This window comes from Malus sylvestris, chromosome 17, assembly GCF_916048215.2.
Source record: "Malus sylvestris chromosome 17, drMalSylv7.2, whole genome shotgun sequence".
NCBI lineage: Eukaryota > Viridiplantae > Streptophyta > Magnoliopsida > Rosales > Rosaceae > Malus > Malus sylvestris.
Genome location: NC_062276.1, coordinates 28,177,040 through 28,197,598, shown reverse-complemented (window position 1 = coordinate 28,197,598; position 20,559 = coordinate 28,177,040). Strand labels below are relative to the sequence as shown.

Sequence of the window (20,559 nt, the reverse complement as noted above, 5' to 3'; positions counted from 1 at the left end):
TCTTGCCATCGTGATAAATTAAGCTTCACCATCACACGTGGTGGTAACTCTGCCTGAGGATCCCCTACCAGGCGCGTTTTGGTTGCACAACCCGATCACATGATCGGGTCTTATCCAGGGAGACATCGGAAAACCAGCTGAAAATAACATTGTAGAAGGAATCGAATGTAGTACTTTGGACTTGGATTAGTTTGTAAATATCACCAATTTGTCGAAATGAAATAAACATTAACTTAGCAACTTTTTGTTTTTTCTGTCTTCTTTTGAATGGTTGGTGATCATACACTGCACCTTGATACCCCGAAGTCTGCTTTGCCTTGCATCCTCCTCAATGTAACAATCTCTAACATCCCATAATGTCGGACAATATTTTTTCAAGAATTTAACATTAATAGGATGTTTCTGCCAATTCCCTTCGAGGTCCGCCAAGTAGTACCCCCATTTGTCTAATACTTGACTAACTATGAAAGGATCTTCCCACGTCGGGCTCTACTTTCCAAAGCCCCTAAGCTAAGCTCCAAGAGGAAGAACTGTCTTCCACACCAAATCTCCTTCCTTATAAGATTTTACTTTCACCCTTTTGTTATATGCTTGGGCAACAGCCCTCTTTCCTTCCTGAATCTGGTTCAGAGCTTCAATTCGGGCTACATCTAAGTCTTCAATCCCTTGACACATGGCTTCGATGTATTCTTCGTTGTGTAATCCAAACTGATTTTGAATTCTGACAGAACTCACATTGATCTCCATAGGAAGCACTGCATCTTGCCCAAAGGTTAAAGCATAAGGAGTTGTCCCTGTACCTGTCCTATTGGAAGTCCTGTATGCCCACAGAGTATTCCCCAACCTTCTTCAATACAAAATCCATCAGTGGCAACAAGAACAAGTGACGAACCCATAGTTCCTGAGATTCCTGTAACTTCAGAAGCAACTACTTTGCAGGTGATTGCCTGCCCGACAGTTACTCTTGATGAACTTCCTTCATCTCCTCAGGGTCGAACTCTGGTAAGGAGATATTTCCTTCCTGCTATTCTCTTACCATCTGCTTACTAACCATTGCTGCCCTTCCTGGACACTTTCAGGGTATTGGTGAAGGTTCAGGTGCAGTTTCTTCTTCCCCCGTCAGTGGTAGGGAGTCTCTTCCTCAACCAGGGATTGGTACTCTTCCTTGTGAGACTCCAAAGCTTAGTCAGGTATATTTCTTCCTTCCCAAACTTTCCTTCATTTCAAATTGTCTATTTAACAATCTGATCTTCTTTTGGTCTTTGCAGCAAGTTCCTGAAGAAACTTCTCCTCCTCACTTGGTTCGTAAACCAAAGCTCCCCCGACCTCATTTGACTATTGGGAGTGCTGGGATTGTTCATCCTGGAATGGAGAAGGTCGGAGAGCTAAAAACTGCCCCATCAGTAGGCGCTACTTCATTAGAGGAAACTGGAGTGCGAAGTCCCCCATCTGCTTCTCTAGCTTCAAGAACTGCTAAGTTGCCCGAACTGTTTGAAAAATTTGGGCAGCTCGAGACAAGGCTAAAATCCTCAAAGAATTCTTCACCTTCAGGTTTTCCAGAGCAGAAGCGAGTTTTCCAAGAATGGGCAAGGAATGACTTCTCTGCTTCATTTAGCCTTAAGGCCCTTTATGATCTGGAAAGGGTTACGAGTGAGCTTTTCAAAGTTGGCCAACTGTCAAAAACTCAACATGATTCATTCCTCTCTTTCTTTGAAAATCTGAAGGCTCTTCGGGACCAACATAAGAGAGCAGAAAGACAAGCCAATCGTGTAAGATGTTTCCAGGAGAAGGAATCCAGTACATCTGCTCAGGTAGACAAGTTGATGAATGATGGCTCATTAACAAAAGAAAGAATTGGAGTGGTGACCGCTGAAATCCAAAAACTAGAGGAACAACTGGTTGTTCTCAAGGCTGAGCAAGCAACTCTTCTGGACACCCTCGAAAGTCAAATCGAAGAAGTGAAAAAGACAAACTCGGAGTTGGAGCATTCTAGATCTCAGCTTGCAAATAGCCACACCGTCCTGGCCGAACCTAGTAGGATTTTTACAATTATGCAGACATATCACTCCCGAATAATCACCCTAAGTGAAGATGTAAAATTATTGGACTATGATCTATTGTAACCCCTCTCTTAGTGGAATGAACACGTATTTGTTTTTTGCTTGCTTACTTCTGGCCCCTATCCAAAAAAAATTTCTCTTTCGGGCAACTCTTTGCCCCCTTGTTTACTTTCTTCTTTATTTGAGCAAGGGTGTTGTGACGACCTGAGATCCATCTTCCCCCTTTGTCGTACCAGCCGATGACACTGGCTTCTCCATCTAAACCAGATGGATTGTGTTGTTAGGAGCTTCTGGGAAAGGATTGGTATCAACCATCATACTAGCTTGTGGCTTGTCAAGTAACAACTTTCCCTTCACTATAAGGTCTTGTACCCAGTCTCTAAACTGGACACAATTAGTTATAGAATGGTTGAAGGTATAATGTAACTTGCAATACTTCTTTCCCCTTAGCTCTTCTGGTTTGGGCATCTTTTTTGTACTGTCGGACACAATCACTCTTACCCGCACCAGCTCTTCATAAATCTCAGGTGCTTTGGCCAGATCGAACGAATAGCTCTAATATTTGAGAGGTTTCATCAGGACAAAGCCTCCATCGTTCATCACGATCTTCTGGTCCTTGATGGGCTGAATCAATCCTTTTACCGTCAATGGTTTGAAAGGTGTAGTCATCTCAGCAGCACACACCTCGATTTCCTCTCTATCATGATCGTCATCCTGCTCTGGCCCAATTTCTCCTACCTCCACATGATGAATTGTAGCTTTGTTTTTGTAGAAGGGAGGAGTTTTGGACGTATGCTTCACTTGTTGTTCTTCTAGCAATAGCTTCTCATATCTTGTGGCAGCAATGACTAATTCATGTAGCTCATTAAATTGCGTATCATAAAATCTTTTCCTCAAAGGTAATTTCAGAGCCCTTTGAGCAATTGATATGAGCTGAGCTTGGTTAACAGGGAATTGGCACCTCATCCTGGTCTTCCTAAACCTCATCATGAAGTCTTCTGTGGATTCATGCTCGTATTGTTTGACTTCAACCAGATCATTAATAGTCATTTCTGGTTCTATTCTGTAAAATTGTTCATGAAAGCCATCTCCATTTGCCCCCAGTTGGCAATAGAGTTAGGGGGTTATAGAGAATACCACTGGGATGCAAGTCCTGCCAATGAATTCCCAAACAACCTTAACTTGTAGTTTGGGTTGTCTTCATATGCCACACAGTGATTAGAGAACTTGAAAATGTGATCTCTGGAGGACACACTGCTATCTTCACCCGTGAATGTTGGGAATGCAGGCATCTTGAAGTTGAAAGGAAACAGATTCTGTTCATCAATGTATTCAGGATAAGGCTTTGGATAAGTAACCCTGAATACTGGGCGAGCTCGTGGTTGAGCATTTTGAACCACTGCCCTCCTCAATTCGGCCAGCTCATCCCTTAGTTGTTGAGTAGCTGTATTATTCTGGAAGAGAAGAGCAGACTCGTCCTTCGGGCTTCGGTCATTGCCTATGAATGCTTCTTTCTTTGACTCAAGCTTCCTCCATTTGGTTCCCCCTCCCTTATGAGCCAATGGGGGTGGCCTATAAGGAAGAGGTTTGTTTGGGGCCGCGGAGCTTTCCTTTTAGCTGGACTCTCCCGCTGTTATGGGCATCCCATACTTTGTCCTTTCCTGCTCGTTTTGCTTCCTGTTATTAAATGTTAACAACGGGAAGCTAGGAAACTCTTTCCCTAGGACTGGCTCTATCACGGGTTGACTTCCTTCAAGAACTGCTTTCTTCTTTCCCTTATCGGCTTCTTCTTCTAATAGTGGGAATAAGGGAATGACTGGCTCACTTCTGATGGTAACCTGGCTCATCCCACTCCTTTGAGCGCCTTTTGGAGTGGAAAACTCCAGATCCAGTCTTCTCTGTAAATTTCCTGTTAAGGTACACAGTCTACTGACTTCCCCCTTGGTCTCCAAAGAGATTTTTTCCATACTTCTCAGTACTTGTATCATAGTAGCCTGTAATTCCTCATTCGTTCCTTTTCCTTCCGACTTCCCGGATGAAGATGGGCTTTCTAGGACCACATGTCCTGATGGGGAAGAAGGATTTCCTGATTGATCTGTCATTGGTAGCAAAAGTTGAGAAGAATCGCTCTTCGTTTTCTTTTTATAAAGTGTATGGCTTTTCTTTTTGGACATGCAATATCTACACAAATGAAATCCCATCGGGTGTGCCAAAACTATGTTCGTGGTGGGAATTTCCGTGGGGAATGCTTCCTGGCCTACGAGCACACAGCTCCCCGAAAGGTTGGCGCCGGTTGATGCTTTCTGTCGGGCTCCTGCTTTATTGGCGAGCTTGTAGAGCAAGGCTTGGCGGGCAAGGCTTGTCGGGCAAGGCTGAAAGAGAAGGACATAGTTAACTTTGAAATGTGCCTTTATGGGGCCTTGAATGTAGGCCTTGAGGCTCACGATCAAGATTAACTTGGAATTGCTCAAGCGTGCCACTACCATCTTCAGCATGGTAAATGTAGAACGGATGTTTTGAGTTTTAATCATATATATTCGAGAGACTATGTTAGTTATTGACAGGTGCCTTTGTGGGGCCTTAGATGTAGGCCTTGAGGTTTCCCATAAATAACTAACTTAGTACTCAAACACATAAGGTTCCTTTTGTGAGTTATATGGTTCTTATAACCATTATACTTCTGATTACCTGAACTCAAAGAGCAGAATGGATCCAAATAGGTGCCTTTGTGGGGCCTTGAATAGGCCTTGAGGCTTCCCATCAGAACCCCTTCTATACTCAATGTTCTTGCCCGAGAAATAAGATGAATCCAAATAGGTGCCTTTGTAGGGCCTTGAATAGGCCTTGAGGCTTCCCATCAGAATTCATCCCGTACTTGAACGTTATACGGTCATCATAATATAACAGAAATAAAACCAAGTGGCAGGTCGATTACTTGCGCCCCAAGTAACTTCGGATTTCTCGTTATCAAAGCTTGTAGTGGATGGGTTAAGTCCACTTCAGGTTCTTTTTTTATGCCTTGAGGCCAAGGACTTTTTAAGGTGATCAAATCTTATATGCCCGAAGGCTTAGAACTTAGATCTGATTTGAACTATGAAGACATATTCAAATTGGATTCAAGCGCTGAGAGGGTCTTTTAAAATCTATATTACTAGAAATAACTTGGGTACAACTTGAAGTATACAACATATTGCTAGGCTAATGAATGAAAAAGACAAAAACAAAACAGGTCGGGCAAGGTTTAACCTTGTCGGGCAAGGCTGATCGTCTTGCAACTTCCTATCTTTGTGGGTTAACAGAAGGTTTGAAGGCTTTAGAAAAGGGGTTAGGAAATGAGTTTGTAGAAAGAAAATCGATACTACAGCAGGCTTTGAGTAGGATAGTAGAGCTATTACAAAGGGTTTATCCCGAAAGGGATGAAGGCTTAGGCTGACTACAGCTTCGTTTTGAAGGCAAATATGGCTTTTGAGCAGAGTTTGTGCTTTTGTTTGTTTGTTTGAGTTTCCTTGATTCTGACTTCTCATTCTCCTTTTATAGACAACTTGGTTTGGCCTCCTGTAGCAATAATCTTGCCCGAATGTAGTTTGAAGGATAGTGACTCATCAGCTATTTACTTGTACTGCCATTAAAAAGTACTTTTTGGGCTGATTAGCTGGCTGATCTACACCACTTGGCTATTAGGTAGGTGAGCAACTAGTCTGCATGGCCTGCACCTAGTCAGAAACTGGCTTCTCCTGTCTTCTGGACTTCGGCTGGCCTTGACTGGGCTTCTTCCTTTTAGGCTGCTCTTTGGGCCAACTTCCCCCGAGCCCAAAGTTTAAGTTTTGATCCAAACAATGTTACTTATGAACTATTCATTGTGGTCCACCAGTTTATAGATCTCTATTCAGAGCACTAGTTTACCGATCACCAAGTTCCAACATTAACCACAATATAATGTAATCAAACTTATGTTTTCAAGGCATTTGAGACTATTCAAGTGCCATTTTTACTAGGATGACTTTGGATGCCGTTACTAATTATAAATGTTTTTTCAATAAAATTTTAATGGTTTTTAGTTTTTATGAAAGTTTCTGACATTAGTGTAATAATGTATTTTTATGTAGATTACTGTATTTTTTAAATTAAAAATGAAATTCTAATTGTTTATTTAATGAGATTTTAAATAAACCCCATAATTTGTGAGATTAAAAATGTGAAAACATAATTTATACTCTCCAATCTATTGTGTATACACATAAACATGGATCCATTTATCAAAATTAACAAAAAAATTATTGTACCAAAATACGGTACATTCTTCAAAACCACAAAAATTAGATATTAGGTTAATAATATTAGTAAATTTTTTCGATTAAACTTGACATCGATACATTCTCAAATCAACGAAAAAGAATGTAAGTTTAAAAAATGGATTACAAAAAAATTAAATGGTTTTATATAAAGAATAAAATGGTACATTTTACGATAACAAATATATTTACGAATGGGTAGATTTAAAAAATTGAAAAAATTATCTGAAAGGGTATATTTAAAAAACTTGGAAATCTTTTTATAAAAACCTAATAGGTACAAACTTAGTCTAATTTTATTTATTTTTTATTTTAGAAATGTTTTGAATTGAAAATTAATTAGGACTTTAGTGAAGGTGTGAGTATTAAAACTCTAAATCAATTACTATTTTTTTTTTAAATTATGTAACTGACATATAAATTCATTATTACATTAAGACTTTTTAGCTAAAATTGTCCCTGAGATTTAAAATCATTAGAAGTGGTCCCTGAGATTTTTTACCATCAATCATTTTGGTCATTTCGTGAAACATTATGTTAAATAAAGATTCAAATGACAAAAATACACTTAATTTAATAACCAACAACAACAACAAAGCCTTTTTCCCACTAAATGGGGTCGGCTATATGAATCCTAAGACGTCATTGCGCTCGGTTCTGTGTCATGTCCTTCGTTAGATCCAAGTACTCTATGTCTTTTCTTATAGTCTCTTCCAAAATCTTCCTAGGTCTTCCTCTACTCCTTCGGCCCTGGACAGTCCCGTAGTCGCATCTTCTAACTGGAGCGTCAATAGGCATTCATTGCACATATCCAAATCACCGTAACCGATTTTCTCTCATCTTTCCTTCAATTTCGGCTACTTCTACTTTATCTCAGATATCCTCATTCCTAATTTTATCATTTCTCGTGTGCCCACACATCCAACTAATTCTATCGATTTCAAATATCAAGAACCAAAGTGATGAGTTATGCAAATCTTAGAGACTATTTTAGCTAAAAAGTCTTACATTAATACTAAGGACTTCGATCAAAATCTGAAAACTAACAATAAGGTCTTAATTAATAAACACTAGTAACTAAGAACCGGTTACATGTCATGAGGCCTAAAAAGAATCACCAAACAGATGATGCAAAATGCTGAACCACCAAATTTGTTTTTCTAATTTGAGGGATCAATTAAACTGTATTCCAAACGATGTAAATATACAGTTGAATCACGACCGAACCCTCTTATTGCTCAAATGCATGCACAAGTAAAATGCAGAAAGAAAACAAGGAAAGAAAAAAAAACCCTACTTTTTCCTGAAACAATGAGAGTTTCTTTCAGGAACGAATGACTAATGAAATACAACAATATTGCTAATGGTGGTTAATATTTTCAAGCAAATAGAGCAGCATAGAGGAGCTGATTCCAAGTATCCGGCAGACCGGGAAGGCACCAGTGGCTGCAGTCCGTGCCGCCGTGGTGGCCGCTGTACTTGGATGGGTGTGCATCTTTGCGGATTTGTGAAAGAAGCGTGATGTCGAGAAGATAGACTGGCTTCTTAATCCTAGCCAGCACTTTGTTGACTACAACCCAAGACAAAGGTACTCCTGCTGGATACTTTTTCTCAAAGAATGGTTGCGTTTCACTTGCGCAGGATCTTGTTGGCTGATTCCACTCCTTGCCCCTAATTAATTTCACAAACAAATAAAATTTAGTAATTGCCACTTAATCACTTATAATTTACTTACACAAAACAAACTGGCTTTTAAAAAACATAATAATTACAATTTGAAGATGCGCAAAATAACTCATTAAAAACAAAAACAGAAGAGTCTTTTTGCACACTTGTCTACAGCAATTTGTAGGTAATGATCGATGAATGGCTCGTTTTAGGTAATTAGGACCTGATTATTTTTCGTTCCTTTTTAAGAGTCTGTTGGACAAATATAACTTGTCAAATATCTTCAAAATAGTTTTTGTCCTATGCACAGATGGGTCATGAGCATAAATTGCGCATGACTCAGAGAGCGACTTGGACGTCGCATATGATGATATTGCAACTAAATATCATCACTCACGTTGTCCAAAAAGCTCATCCGGATCATGCATGCACACAACCCACATGCGTAGGGAAGAAAAGCTGATGTTCAAATGCATTAGAACAAAAGGAGATTTGAAGATGGAGTTACTCACTCGTAATGGGTAGGAGAAATGCCTTGGAAGAAGACCTTGGTTTTGGAAGGATCGACATATCGGTCGACCCATCTCCCCCAAGTTGTCATTCCCTTGTAAAATGCGACCAGACGGTTCATATCTTTGTACAATTTACCCCTTTCTTCCAGGTAGTCCCATCTGCAGTACTCTTCGTACGTTAATGAAAAAAACAGCAAAACAAGTGCATGTGATGGCATGAGAGAGATTAACTACTAGCTAGGAACGTACGGCTGTGTTCTTCCGGTGTGAGTCCACCAGTGCCACGTGTCGAAGATCAGCATGTCCATGCCTCTCCACGCTTTGCCATTCGTAATTGAGTCAAGCTTCAACACTCGTCCCACGTTCTCGTTGACAAGATCTACCAGGTATGGTGTGCGATACAGCAGTATTTGTACTCCATAGTCCTGGAGTGCAAAATAAATTAAGAGGTAATCCAATGTAGGCAATTATATAACCTTTATGCTTACTTAGAAATGTTTTTAAAATAACTGCAAACGCTTTTAATTATGTTTGGCATATAAAGTTAGCCAAAAACGAACCTAGATCCTCTCCAGATCTAAATAAACAGAGCTTAAGATCAAATAATTTGAACCGTTAAAATTTGATCAAACTACTACAATTATTAGAACTCCTCTGTTTGTAGCAGTTGAATCAAATTTTAATGGTCCAGATCATTTAATTCTTAGGTTCAAATTTTTTAGATCCGATTATTATAATTTTTAAAGATATCCTTTGTTTATGACAGTTGAATCAAATTATTATTTCATGATACACTTCAAGTGAAGTGCTTTTGAATAAAAATGCTTTTTAAAGGAACAGTTCTTAACCAGTTTTTTATGTCATTGTCATATGAAATTTCTACAAAAAGACATAGCAAGCAAATGCTTTTTTGTTTATATTTCCCACATAAGAAAGAATACAAGCTCTGGCATAACCCCCGGCACAGTGAAAAGGCCTAATAAGCACCAATCACGCTCCCCTTTTCAATGCTTTCACACACTGCACTCCACACACGCACAACACATTGGCTAAGACAATCAACTCAATAAATCTCACCACCTCATGTCAATCATGTACTAATACTTACTAGAAGTAGCACGAATGACGGATTTTTTCTACAGTACACTAATGTATGTACTGCACCGATATTTAAACAGTTAAAATGCGACCGTCAAAATCCAGTCATGCAAATCCAGCTAATGTAGATTGTGACAGGCTAAAAACTTACTAAAACTCAATTTCTTCCAAAAAAAGAGTTTGAAAGGGAAAAATACTTTGATTACCTTTTCTTAAAAGCTAAAGGTGAAAAGGGGCAAAACATGCACGCACTATTTCATCTAACGATTTTATTATATTTATTTAAGAAAACTTTAACGAGAAGTTCTAGATAATGTTTATTTTAATGAAAAATTATATTTTTACATTAAAAAATTAATCTTAGTATTATTCATTTTATCTTTTATTTTATTATTATAGTTAAAACTCAAAATTATTTTTATTTTATTTAAAGCCATTTTAAACACAATCAAAAATTAAAAAGTTGAACAAGAAATTAAGCGGTTGGAATTTACCTGGAATGTGACTGAAGATAAACTATTTGTCTTAACATATGAAGTCCTGGAATTTGGCACCCAGGCATGAAGCATACATGTTAAAGACACCCAATGATTGAAACTCATTGAGTCACCCACAAACATGATCTTCTTCCCCCTCCATTTCTCCAAGAAATACAACCCATTGAACCTGCACAAAAAAAATAGTATTTCCTCAAATTAATCATGACCCTTCATTTCTCGTACTACTGAGTAGTCCGGATTATTGAAGGAAAATTACAGACAACTGGGCTCGGCTTTAGTCGCGTTCCCATTTCAAGTACTGCGGGCTCGGCCCGTTGTACACGTCTAACGTTGAATTACCGAATTGGGTACCTGGGAAGGGCGCAGGAGAAGGGTTGCCATCTGTATTTGAGGAAAGCGGTGTCGCGGCGGCCGTACTTTAGGCAGTCGAACTGTGGATCTAAGAAGGGACAGGTGGAGGAATAGTAGGATGGTTTAGCAGAAGCATCGTAGACCCATGTACCGCGGAACCAGTTGCATTTTCCTGCGAGCCTTCTGGCGACTGAGCTGGTAGTACTAGTAGTACTGGTAGCAGAAGCAGAAGAAGCATTATTGGAGGAGAAAGAGGAATTGAATTCCTGTGCTTGTGTTTGGTGGGAAACTAAAAACAGAGTTAAAAGCAGAGCTCTGAATAGGAAACCCATTTTTCAAATTTTCAATTTCCAGGACAAGGAATCGAGAGGGAGAAAAAAACAAGGACGAGGAGTGAGGAAAAAGGTTTCTGAAAGGGCTCTTTATATAATGTATGAGAGAGAAAAAAATATACTTGGATGATGAACATCTGGAATTTCTTGAGAAATGCTAAAGAGAGTCTTTTAAAGTAAAACTTTTCTGAATTTTTTGGCATCTTATGTTTTTTTTTTCAATGTTTTTTGATGATGACATGAGAATTTATTAAATTGTGAGTTGTCAGAGAATTCTACTTTGAGATAATCTTCTTAGCATTTCTTTTGACATATTTTAACTGTTAAATTTTTGAAATTTGTATTTTTACATATAGATTTAATTATTAAAATATCCGAATGCAATGTACTTCGGAGCACTAAAAAATATATCGAGAGAGATAAGATGAGAGAAAGAGAGGTCTTCACATGGAACGAGAGAGAGAGGGGGAGAGGATCATCGCTGGATCTTCTTTGTGAGGATTCTGGAGATCCTTCAATTACATTCATTCATCGTACATTGTGCGATTAGTTTTTGACAGGTACTGTTTATATTCAATTTTAAATAAATAAAAAATTACAATAATTTTTTACCGCACGATGTACGATGAACAAATGTGATTAGAAAATCTCTAAGATACTCACACAGAGGATCCAGCAAGGATCCTCCTGGAGAGACGGACTGCATTTTCAACATTTTAATAATTTTTTGAATTTTATGTTTTATTTATTTATGGGAAATGTTAATGAGACTGGGACTCTTTAGCCTTTCTGTAACCTCAAGCTTTTGACATAATTTATATGCTAACATTATAAAATATTATGATAAAAATATAAAGTGGCAGAAAATTTATAAAAAAACCTGAAAAGAGCTTTCTTAGCATTTCTCTTTATTTATTTCTTTATTTATTTGATAATAAGAGGCAGGCCGGCAGGCAGTGTGATTGATGAAATGTATGGATGGGCTCCTTGAAGAGTGGGATGTGGGGTTGATGCAGCCTCTTGTTTTGAAAACTTTGGAATCACAATGATTTCGATTCTTAAATAATGGGAAACAGTTTTCCCACCAACAAAGAAAGGCTGGGAATTACTTTTTCAAGGTTAATTATTTGGGTGGCTGATTCAACAGCTTTTTTCATATGGTGTGGTATATTACCAAATCTGCCATCCACGTTTGTCCAGCAAATATTGTTGTACTCATGTCATTTGGAGGACAGGTATTAATGGCAAGAGTTAAAGAGTTCAATGTAAAAAAATTATTCTCCAAGTGAATCTATAAAGGATTATATAACAGTAAAATCAACAGTTGCTTTTTAAATTGATAGTAACTTTCATATGGTAAATGTTAAAAAGTTAAGAAAACTCAAGAAGAAAAGAAAGAGAGAAAATGTGGTTTTAGAAAATGAGTGAGATTAGCGTCAGTTTGGGTTTGCTGCATTTTTTATTTTAAATTGTTTTTGCTATGCTTTAAGAATAATCAACAGCAAAATAAAGTAATTTAACGTTTAATAAATTTATGTAAAAGTGATATAATCATATATAATGAAAAAAATAAACATGATAGTATATGTGATGACGATGACAATATAAAGGGCAATATTGTAAATGAATCTTCTTAGTTGCTATCTTAGTGGTTAAGATAACATGTTAGTTTGTTGTATATATATACCTAAGCTGTAACATTATTAATGTGTGAAATGAAAATATATTTTACCAAATATGGTATCAATCGCCTTCTCTGTCTAACGACTTCCGTTTCTTCGATCCTACCTTTTTCTGCTTCCCTTTTCTGCGTTCTTGATCGATTCTTCGATCGTGTTTGAAGATCTTTGATCGTGATCTCTTTCCTCCTCTTCCGTTTGAAAATGGCGTCTCCTTCGTCGGATTCGGCCTCTCCTGTTCATCCCCTTCCGACTGATTCTCCCAACCCTAATTCTTCGAATTCTACCTCAATCACAATCCAAAATATTGGATCCATGGTGCCAATCAAGCTCACTACCACCAATTACTTGACCTGGAGTGCTCTCTTTGCTCCGATCTTTCGCCGCTACAACCTGACTGGTCACATTGACGGCTCTACGGCAGCGCCGGTTCAATTTCTTCTTGATTCCTCAGGAAATCGCACTCTTAATCCTGCTTATGTTTCTTGGTATGAGAATGATCAAAATATTCTCATCTAGCTCAACTCCACGCTCTCGGAATCCCTAATTCCATATACTGTTGGTGTGAATTCCGCTCGCGATCTTTGGGCGAAATTGGAATCTCGACTTGCCACAGCCTCTCAGTCTCATATTCATGAGCTTCACTCTCGACTTCGCAATCTTACCAAAGGAAATTCCACTGCTGCTCAGTATCTTCAGCAAATTGAGGCAATTGCTGATGCTCTTGCCAGTGCTGGCTCTCCGGTTGACGATTCCGATCTGATCTCTGTCACTCTCCACGGTCTTCCCTCAGAGTATGACTCATTTGTTGATGCTGTTCAATTTCGTCTCGGATCTACAACAATTGATGAATTACATGGCTTGCTTCTTAGCAAAGAGATTCAATTAGCCACTCGCAAGAAAAGTATCTCTGAGATGTCCTCTTTTCAGGCTCTTAACACCTCTGCAGGCATTCTTCCTCTTCCTGCATCAAACCCTAACTCTCAGGCTTTTGTGGCTCATTCTCCTTCTCCCTTCAGTCATCAAAGTCGTGGGATGGATCGCTCTCATAATCGCGGTCATTTCAATCGTGGCAATTACCGATCTTCTAACAATCCGAGATCTTTTACTCCTCGTGGCAATAATCAGCGTTATAATTGTGGAGGTCGCAACAATTTTTCTTCCTACACCAAGAAACAACCTTGTCAGATTTGTCATCAATTTGACCATGAAGCATGTGATTGTCCTCATCGCCTCAATCTCGCTTATAGTGGCAAATCTTCTCCTGCAGCGATGGTTGCTAATGCTTCTTCATCCAATCCTACTTGGATTGTCGATTCTGGCGCCACATCCCACATGACCAACTCCTATGCATCTCTGCAGAACCCTGAAGTATACACCGGTCTTGAACAAGTGTATATTGGTGATGGCAAAGGTTTGCCCATCACTCATTCTGGTTCTACTACTTTGCATACTTCTACTAGTACTTTTAATCTCAATAAAGTACTTTATGTGCCTGCTTTGAAACATAACCTTCTCTCTGCGAATCAATTTCTGCTTGATAATCATTGTTCACTGCATCTTTATCCCTCTCACTTCACTGTGAAGGATCTTTCTTCGGGGATGATGCGTTTTAAAGGTCCTGTTCAGCAAGGGTTCTATCATTTTCCTTTTCCCTCATCTGCAACTGGCAATCATCAGGCTCTCACAGCTACTGCAAAAGCTTCTAAGGATGTCTGGCATCAAAGATTGGGTCACCCATCCGTCAGGATTCTTCATAAACTTGCTTCTCAGTCTTGTATTCCTGTTTTGGCTCATACAACTAAGTCATTCTGCTCAGATTGTGCATTGGCTAAAAGCTCAAAGCTTCCTTTTGTATCTACATATTGTACAACTAGCAAACCTCTAGAACTTGTCCACACGGATGTTTGGGGACCATCACCTCTAGCTTCTTCTCAAGGTTTTCGGTATTATATCATTTTTGTGGATGACTTTACTAGGTACTGCTGGTTTTATCCTTTGAAATGCAAATCTGATGTTCTGTCAACTTTTATGGAATACAAATCTCTGGTTGAAAATTCTCTGTGTACAAACATTATCACTTTGAGATCTGATTCTGGCGGAGAGTACTTGAGCAATCGTTTTTCTCAATTCTTGGCTGCCCATGGCATTCATCATCAACTCACTTGCCCCCACACACCTGAATAAAATGGGTGTGCAGAGCGCAATCATCGTCACTTGGTTGAAACTGCTCGCACTCTTTTGACAGCTTCCAAAGTACCCCACATCTATTGGGTGGAGGCTTTCACCACTGCCATTTATCTTATCAATCGCTTGCCCACTACATCCAGACAGTCTCCTTGGGAATCTCTATATCATCGCGCTCCAAACTATGAACTTCTCAAGGTCTTTGGTTGTGCTTGCTTCCCATGGCTCAAGCCTTATTCTTCCTCAAAACTGTATCCTAAAAGCAGAGCCTGTGTCTTTCTTGGATACAGTTTAAATCACAAGGGCTACAAATGCCTTGACCCTGCTACCCACAGAGTGTATATTTCCCGACATGTCATCTTCAATGAATCCAGTTTTCCGTTCCATCATTTCCCCCCCATTACACCTTCAGCTTCCTTCCTGCCCCCTAGGCCTACATCACCTTTACCATCCACTCTCACTTTTACTTTTCCTATTTCTTCATCCTCTAGTCCTGCCCCCCCTTTGCCTCGATCCCCCTCCAATTCACCATCCATCTTCTCCCATAACAATTCCCCACCTATTCCTTCTAGTCCTGTAGTGCCAGTTCCAGTTTCCATTCCTTCTATTCCTATTCAACCCTCTACCACCCATCCGATGCAAACCCAATCCAAATCTGGCATTTTCAAACCAAAAGCCCTCACTGCCACTAAACACCCTCTACCCTCTCATCTCTCAGTGGATTACATACCTCAAACATATCTACAAGCTTCCAAATATCCTCATTGGTGCCAAGCTATGCAAGAGGAAGTCACTGCTCTCATCAAAACTGGAACTTGGTCTCTTGTTCCCCAGTCTCCATCACAGAATATTGTTGGCTGTAAATGGGTCTTCCGCATCAAAAGGAAGCCCGATGGCTCTATCGACCGGTACAACGCTCGGCTCGTTGCAAAGGGCTTCAATCAATAGGAAGGTCTCGATTATACTGAAACCTTCAGTCCGGTAGCCAAGCCAGTCACCATTCGTCTCATCCTCACTCTTGCCGTTCAGTTTGATTGGTTCTTGAATCAACTCGATGTCAGTAATGCTTTCCTACATGGGACTCTCAATGAATCTGTTTTCATGCAGCAACCCCCTGGATTTGAGGATTTGACTCAACCATCTCATGTCTGTCACTTGCATCGTTCGTTGTATGGCTTAAAGCAAGCTCCGCGGGCTTGGTATGACAAGCTCCAGAGTGCTCTAACTTCTCTTGGCTTTGTTGGATCTCCCAGTGATCATTCCTTGTTTATCAAAAAGGGTTCAGCTATGATTTTCATTCTTGTCTATGTTGATGATATATTGGTTACTGGTCCCAATTCTACTGCCTGTAAACAAGTTATTCAGCAGCTCAGTTCCTTGTTTCCCATCAAGGATTTAGGTCCGTTACACTATTTTCTTGGTCTTGAAGTCAAAAGATCTTCTTCTGGTATCTTTCTCTCTCAGACCAAATACATATTGGATTTGTTATCCAAGGCCAACATGACTGAAGCTAAACCTTGCAGTACTCCTCTCAGCACCTCCAAACTTGATCATGATTCTCCCTTATGTGCCAATGCTTCTGAGTATCGTTCCCTCGTTGGTGCTCTGTAATATCTTACCTGGACTCGTCCTGATCTCAGTTTTGCTGTCAATCTTGTCTGCCAATATATGCACACTCCCAAACTTTCACATTTTCAGGCTGTTAAGCGTATCCTCCGGTACCTAAAGGGATCTCTTGATATTGGTCTCTGGTTCTCCAAGTGTTCCACTCCTCCTACTCTCACTGCTTTCTCGGACGCTGATTGGGTTGGCTGTGCTCTTGATCGCCGATCCACTGGCCATTATTGTGTCTATTTGGGCAATTCTTTGATTAGCTGGAGTGCTAAGAAGCAACCGACTGTTGCTCGATCTTCCACCGAAGCAGAGTACAGATCTCTTGCTAACACTGTGTCTGAAATAACCTGGCTCTGTCATTTATTGGTAGATATTGGCTATTGCTTACCTACACCCCCTCACCTCTGGTGTGACAACCTTTCAGCTATATCTCTGGCAAAAAATCCTGTTTTTCATGCTCGAACGAAGCATGTAGAAATTGACTATCATTACATTAGGGAAAAAGTCCTTGCTAAACAGATTGATGTCCATTTTGTCTGCACTCAAGACCAGGTAGCTGATATCTGCACCAAGTCCCTGTCCAAGCTTCGATTTCTCTTCCTTCGTGACAAACTTCAACTTCGGATACCCAAGTTTAGTTTGAGGGGGGATATAAAGGGCAATATTGTAAATGAATCTTCTTAGTTGTTATCTTAGTGGTTAAGATAACATGTTAGTTTGTTGTATATATATACCTAAGCTGTAACATTATTAATGTGTGAAATGAAAATATATTTTACCAAATAGACAACAGTGGCGAGGGCAATGGTTGTGATTGGTGGTGGTAGTGGTGCCAATAAAGGGATGTGATGGTTAGGCTGCAAAGGTAACAATGGTGGTAGGAGCGGCGACGAACGATGGTGGTAACAGTTGTCATTGTGATTGTAGTGGTGGTCGGGGATGGTTGTGGTGGTGGTGGTGGCGCGATTGTGGTGTGGGGTGATGGTAATAGTGGTGGTGGTGATGGCAATGGTGGTGTAAGAGTATAGGGTTTGTAGTGATAGGTGGTGATAATCACTTTCATGTCATTTAGTTTACAAAATTTTATCTACAAATATAATCTTCCTAGCATACCCGAGTTTTCTGCTTTTAAAATAATTGATAATAAAATATTTAAAATTTGTTAAAATAAAGAACGGTATTCGAGATAAAAATTTAAAAAGACTAACTAAAGTAGTTTTTTTACACTTCGCTCCCTAAAGACATATAAACACCCAACATAATGTGTTTTGACTGACGGTCACGTCTAGGTCAAGGACTTTTAACCTAAATTTAATTTAATCTTTTAATTCATTTTTTCACTAGCCATTGCTCCTCGACTCTTTGACCTGAATAACAATCTTGACTGTGAAGAATAATGCGGATAGGTTACGCATTGAACTTCAACCTGTCAAGCTCTACACGCTTTCAATATTATCACCCAACTACTGGACCCAAAATCAAGCTCTTTCTCTACTGCTAAACCCTAAAGCCAGAGGAAAAACCACCCCTTAAAATAAGAGCAATTGGTGAACGATCTTTCAATTTGGGGGCTTTCTTTTGAAAATAGATATGAACGTAAACTTATCTCATATTCACTTTATAAATCTATAATAAATTTTTCATACAACGACATTATTCATTAAGGAGGTTGGGCTGAGTTGCACAATGTGTGCGCTGTTGTGGTCTTCCGATCTTCAATAGTTGAATTTATACACTCGCTTATAATTGAAGAGAAATATTATTGGACTATTATACTAGTAGTATAAATATTAATTGATAATGAATACAAAAGTATAATAATTTAAAGAGATCATGGTCCTAACATTGTTTTGATGTACAATGTTATTCAACTCTAAATAGGAAAATAAATATTCTACGCTAACTGGACAGAAATTAGTTAAGCCACACAATGAGTTAGATATAAAGAAATATCATTCTCACCAAAAATATATTACAGTCATGCCATTCATTGTATAAAAAAATGAGACTGCTCACTTACAAATAGAGAAAAATATCATCGAGCTGTACTGATTAATAGGTCCTAGTATTTGTCGATATAGATAGAAATTGGTGTGGTTTGAGCGTTTGGACTTGAGTAAAATATTTTGCTCTAACAAAATACCTACTTGAAAGGATCAATTAAAGTATAAATAATTAAAGAGGAATACTATTGAACTATTATACTTGTGAAATAAATATTAGTTAATAAAAATAACAATAGCATAAATAATTAAAAACATCATGGTCCTAGGCTCCTAGCATTGTTCAATATTATTCAACTCTAATTAGGAAAAGAAATATTCTACACTAACTGGACATGAAGTCAACTAAGCCACACAGTAGGCTAGAAATACATAAGTATCAAATTCAATACAAATATAATACAGTCCCACCATTCACGGGTGTCGAAAATGAGACAGCTCACTTACAAACCATTGAGTTATACTAGTTGATCGGTCCTAGTATTTTTCGAGATAGAAATTGGTGTGGTTGAGCGTTTGGACTTGAGTAAAATATTTTGTTTTAACAAGAAAGACTACTTGAAAGGATCAAACATCGCCAAACTAATAATCCGGAATGGATTTGGATCCCATCAGGATCCAAATTGTGGGGATCCTAGGGATCCTCACTCTTAGTCATTCATCGTGCATTGTGCGGTTAGAAATCATTTGACTTTTTTTATTTAAAATTAAACACAAATAGTACTTGACAAAAACTGACCGCACGATGTACGATGAACGGCTAGGATGTGGGGATCCCTATCCTCACAAAGTGGATCTGGAGAGGATCATCTTCCATCTGGAATCAATGATTTGATAATAAGGAAAACTAATGAAAATGACTTAAAAACTTTGAGTTTTAACGATAATGACAAAATAAAATGGTTAAATGAATAGTACTATGATTGACTTTTTAGTGTAAAAATGTGATTTTTCATTAAAATGAACAGTACCGGGAGTTTTTCGTTAAAGTTCCCTTGATAATATTTATGTGGAATTCTGGAATGAAGGATTGCGTTTAAAATGAAACCGATGGGCGTATTTGTTACCGGGAGCTACCGTGGAGTGGGTTATTTTGCACTAATCCAATGTCAGACAAACATTGGACTGGATTACACATTGGCTAAAATAACAACAGTTGGGAACTAGGTTAAGCATTTTTCTTTTATGATACAACGATATAATTATATTAGGCGGAAATAAATTGGTTTTGAACTTGTCATCGACGAGATTCAACCTAAGACCTAAAAGTAAAATGAAATACTAATTCTTACCGTAAAAAATAATACCAGTAGACCAGAATACAAAATGACAACTGAACCTGTATCTCCTGAGCCAGACATCTAACCTGGGTTGCGGGGAGGGGGATGTGTGTGCCGAAATAAATTAGTTTTGAACTCGCCGTCTATGAGGTTCAACCCTAAGATCTACAAGTGAAATGAAATACTAGTAAAGTTATCACAAAAAAAAAAAAAAGGATACCAATAGCGTAACACTAAAGGATGTATTTAATTGAGAATTTGAGGAATTTTAATTCTTTTAATGAATCTAAGGATATTCAATCAGAATTTTAAGTAATTATCTTAAATTCAAAGTGTATTCAATCAAGATTTTAAGATAGTTTATTAAAATCCTTAGAAATCCGAGTGTATTTAATTAGGATTTCAAAAAAGTTTATAATATTTCAAATGTATTCAATTAGGAATTTATTTTCAACAAAAAAAAAATTAGGAATTTATTTTAAAGAATTTTAAAAAGTTGAGAAATTTGAGGGTATTTGAGAGATTTCATAGGAGAATTTAAGTATTCACAAATCTCTCATCTTCCTCTGAGATTTCGAGGGAATTGAATAAATTTTTTTTATAGAATCTTTACAAATCAATTAAACTTTCTTAAACTTCATGAATTTATAAATCCATTAAAATATCTCAAATTCTCAATTGAATACACCCTTAAATGACAACTTAACCTATTTCTCCTGAGCCAGCCACCTAACCCAGATGCAATTGGCAAAATTCTAACTAACTATTGTCCCCTTCCAAGTTGTCCTAGTAAAAATATAATAGGGTTAATGAAGTGGTTAACATTTTTGACAATATATGATTGTTGCGTTTACTCACCAATAACAGGAGTAGTTGACATGCTTTTGAAAAGCACAACAAAACAATATCGGGGGAGTCCTCATGTTCGATTTACATGAATACGACGAGAATAATACATATTTATGATGAGTTCAGTACCACAA

General features: G+C 38.4%; 1 protein-coding gene across 1 annotated transcript; it reads right to left on the bottom strand.

Moving 5' to 3' along the window:
* Positions 1–7,388: 7,388 nt before the first annotated feature.
* On the bottom strand, positions 7,389–10,897 carry LOC126609585 (protein trichome birefringence-like 39). Its single transcript, XM_050277431.1, has 5 exons — positions 10,482–10,897; positions 10,125–10,296; positions 8,782–8,957; positions 8,533–8,691; positions 7,389–8,023 (listed from the first exon to the last, which is right to left on the bottom strand). Exons 1-5 carry the CDS (start codon positions 10,811–10,813, stop codon positions 7,732–7,734), a joined length of 1,131 nt encoding a protein of 376 aa, XP_050133388.1. The 5' UTR covers positions 10,814–10,897; the 3' UTR covers positions 7,389–7,731.
* Between the last annotated feature and the right edge of the window lie 9,662 nt (positions 10,898–20,559).

Bases quoted from the DNA above. Each gene is read 5' to 3' on its own strand.
- LOC126609585 (XM_050277431.1), bottom strand. From the start codon at position 10,813: ATGGGTTTCCTATTCAGAGCTCTGCTTTTAACTCTGTTTTTAGTTTCC. The intron at 10,297-10,481 runs GTACCCAATTCG...TTTTTTGTGCAG, and splicing joins TTCTCCTGCGCCCTTCCCAG to GTTCAATGGGTTGTATTTCT. The intron at 8,024-8,532 runs GTGAGTAACTCC...GAAATTAATTAG, and splicing joins ATTTCTCCTACCCATTACGA to GGGCAAGGAGTGGAATCAGC.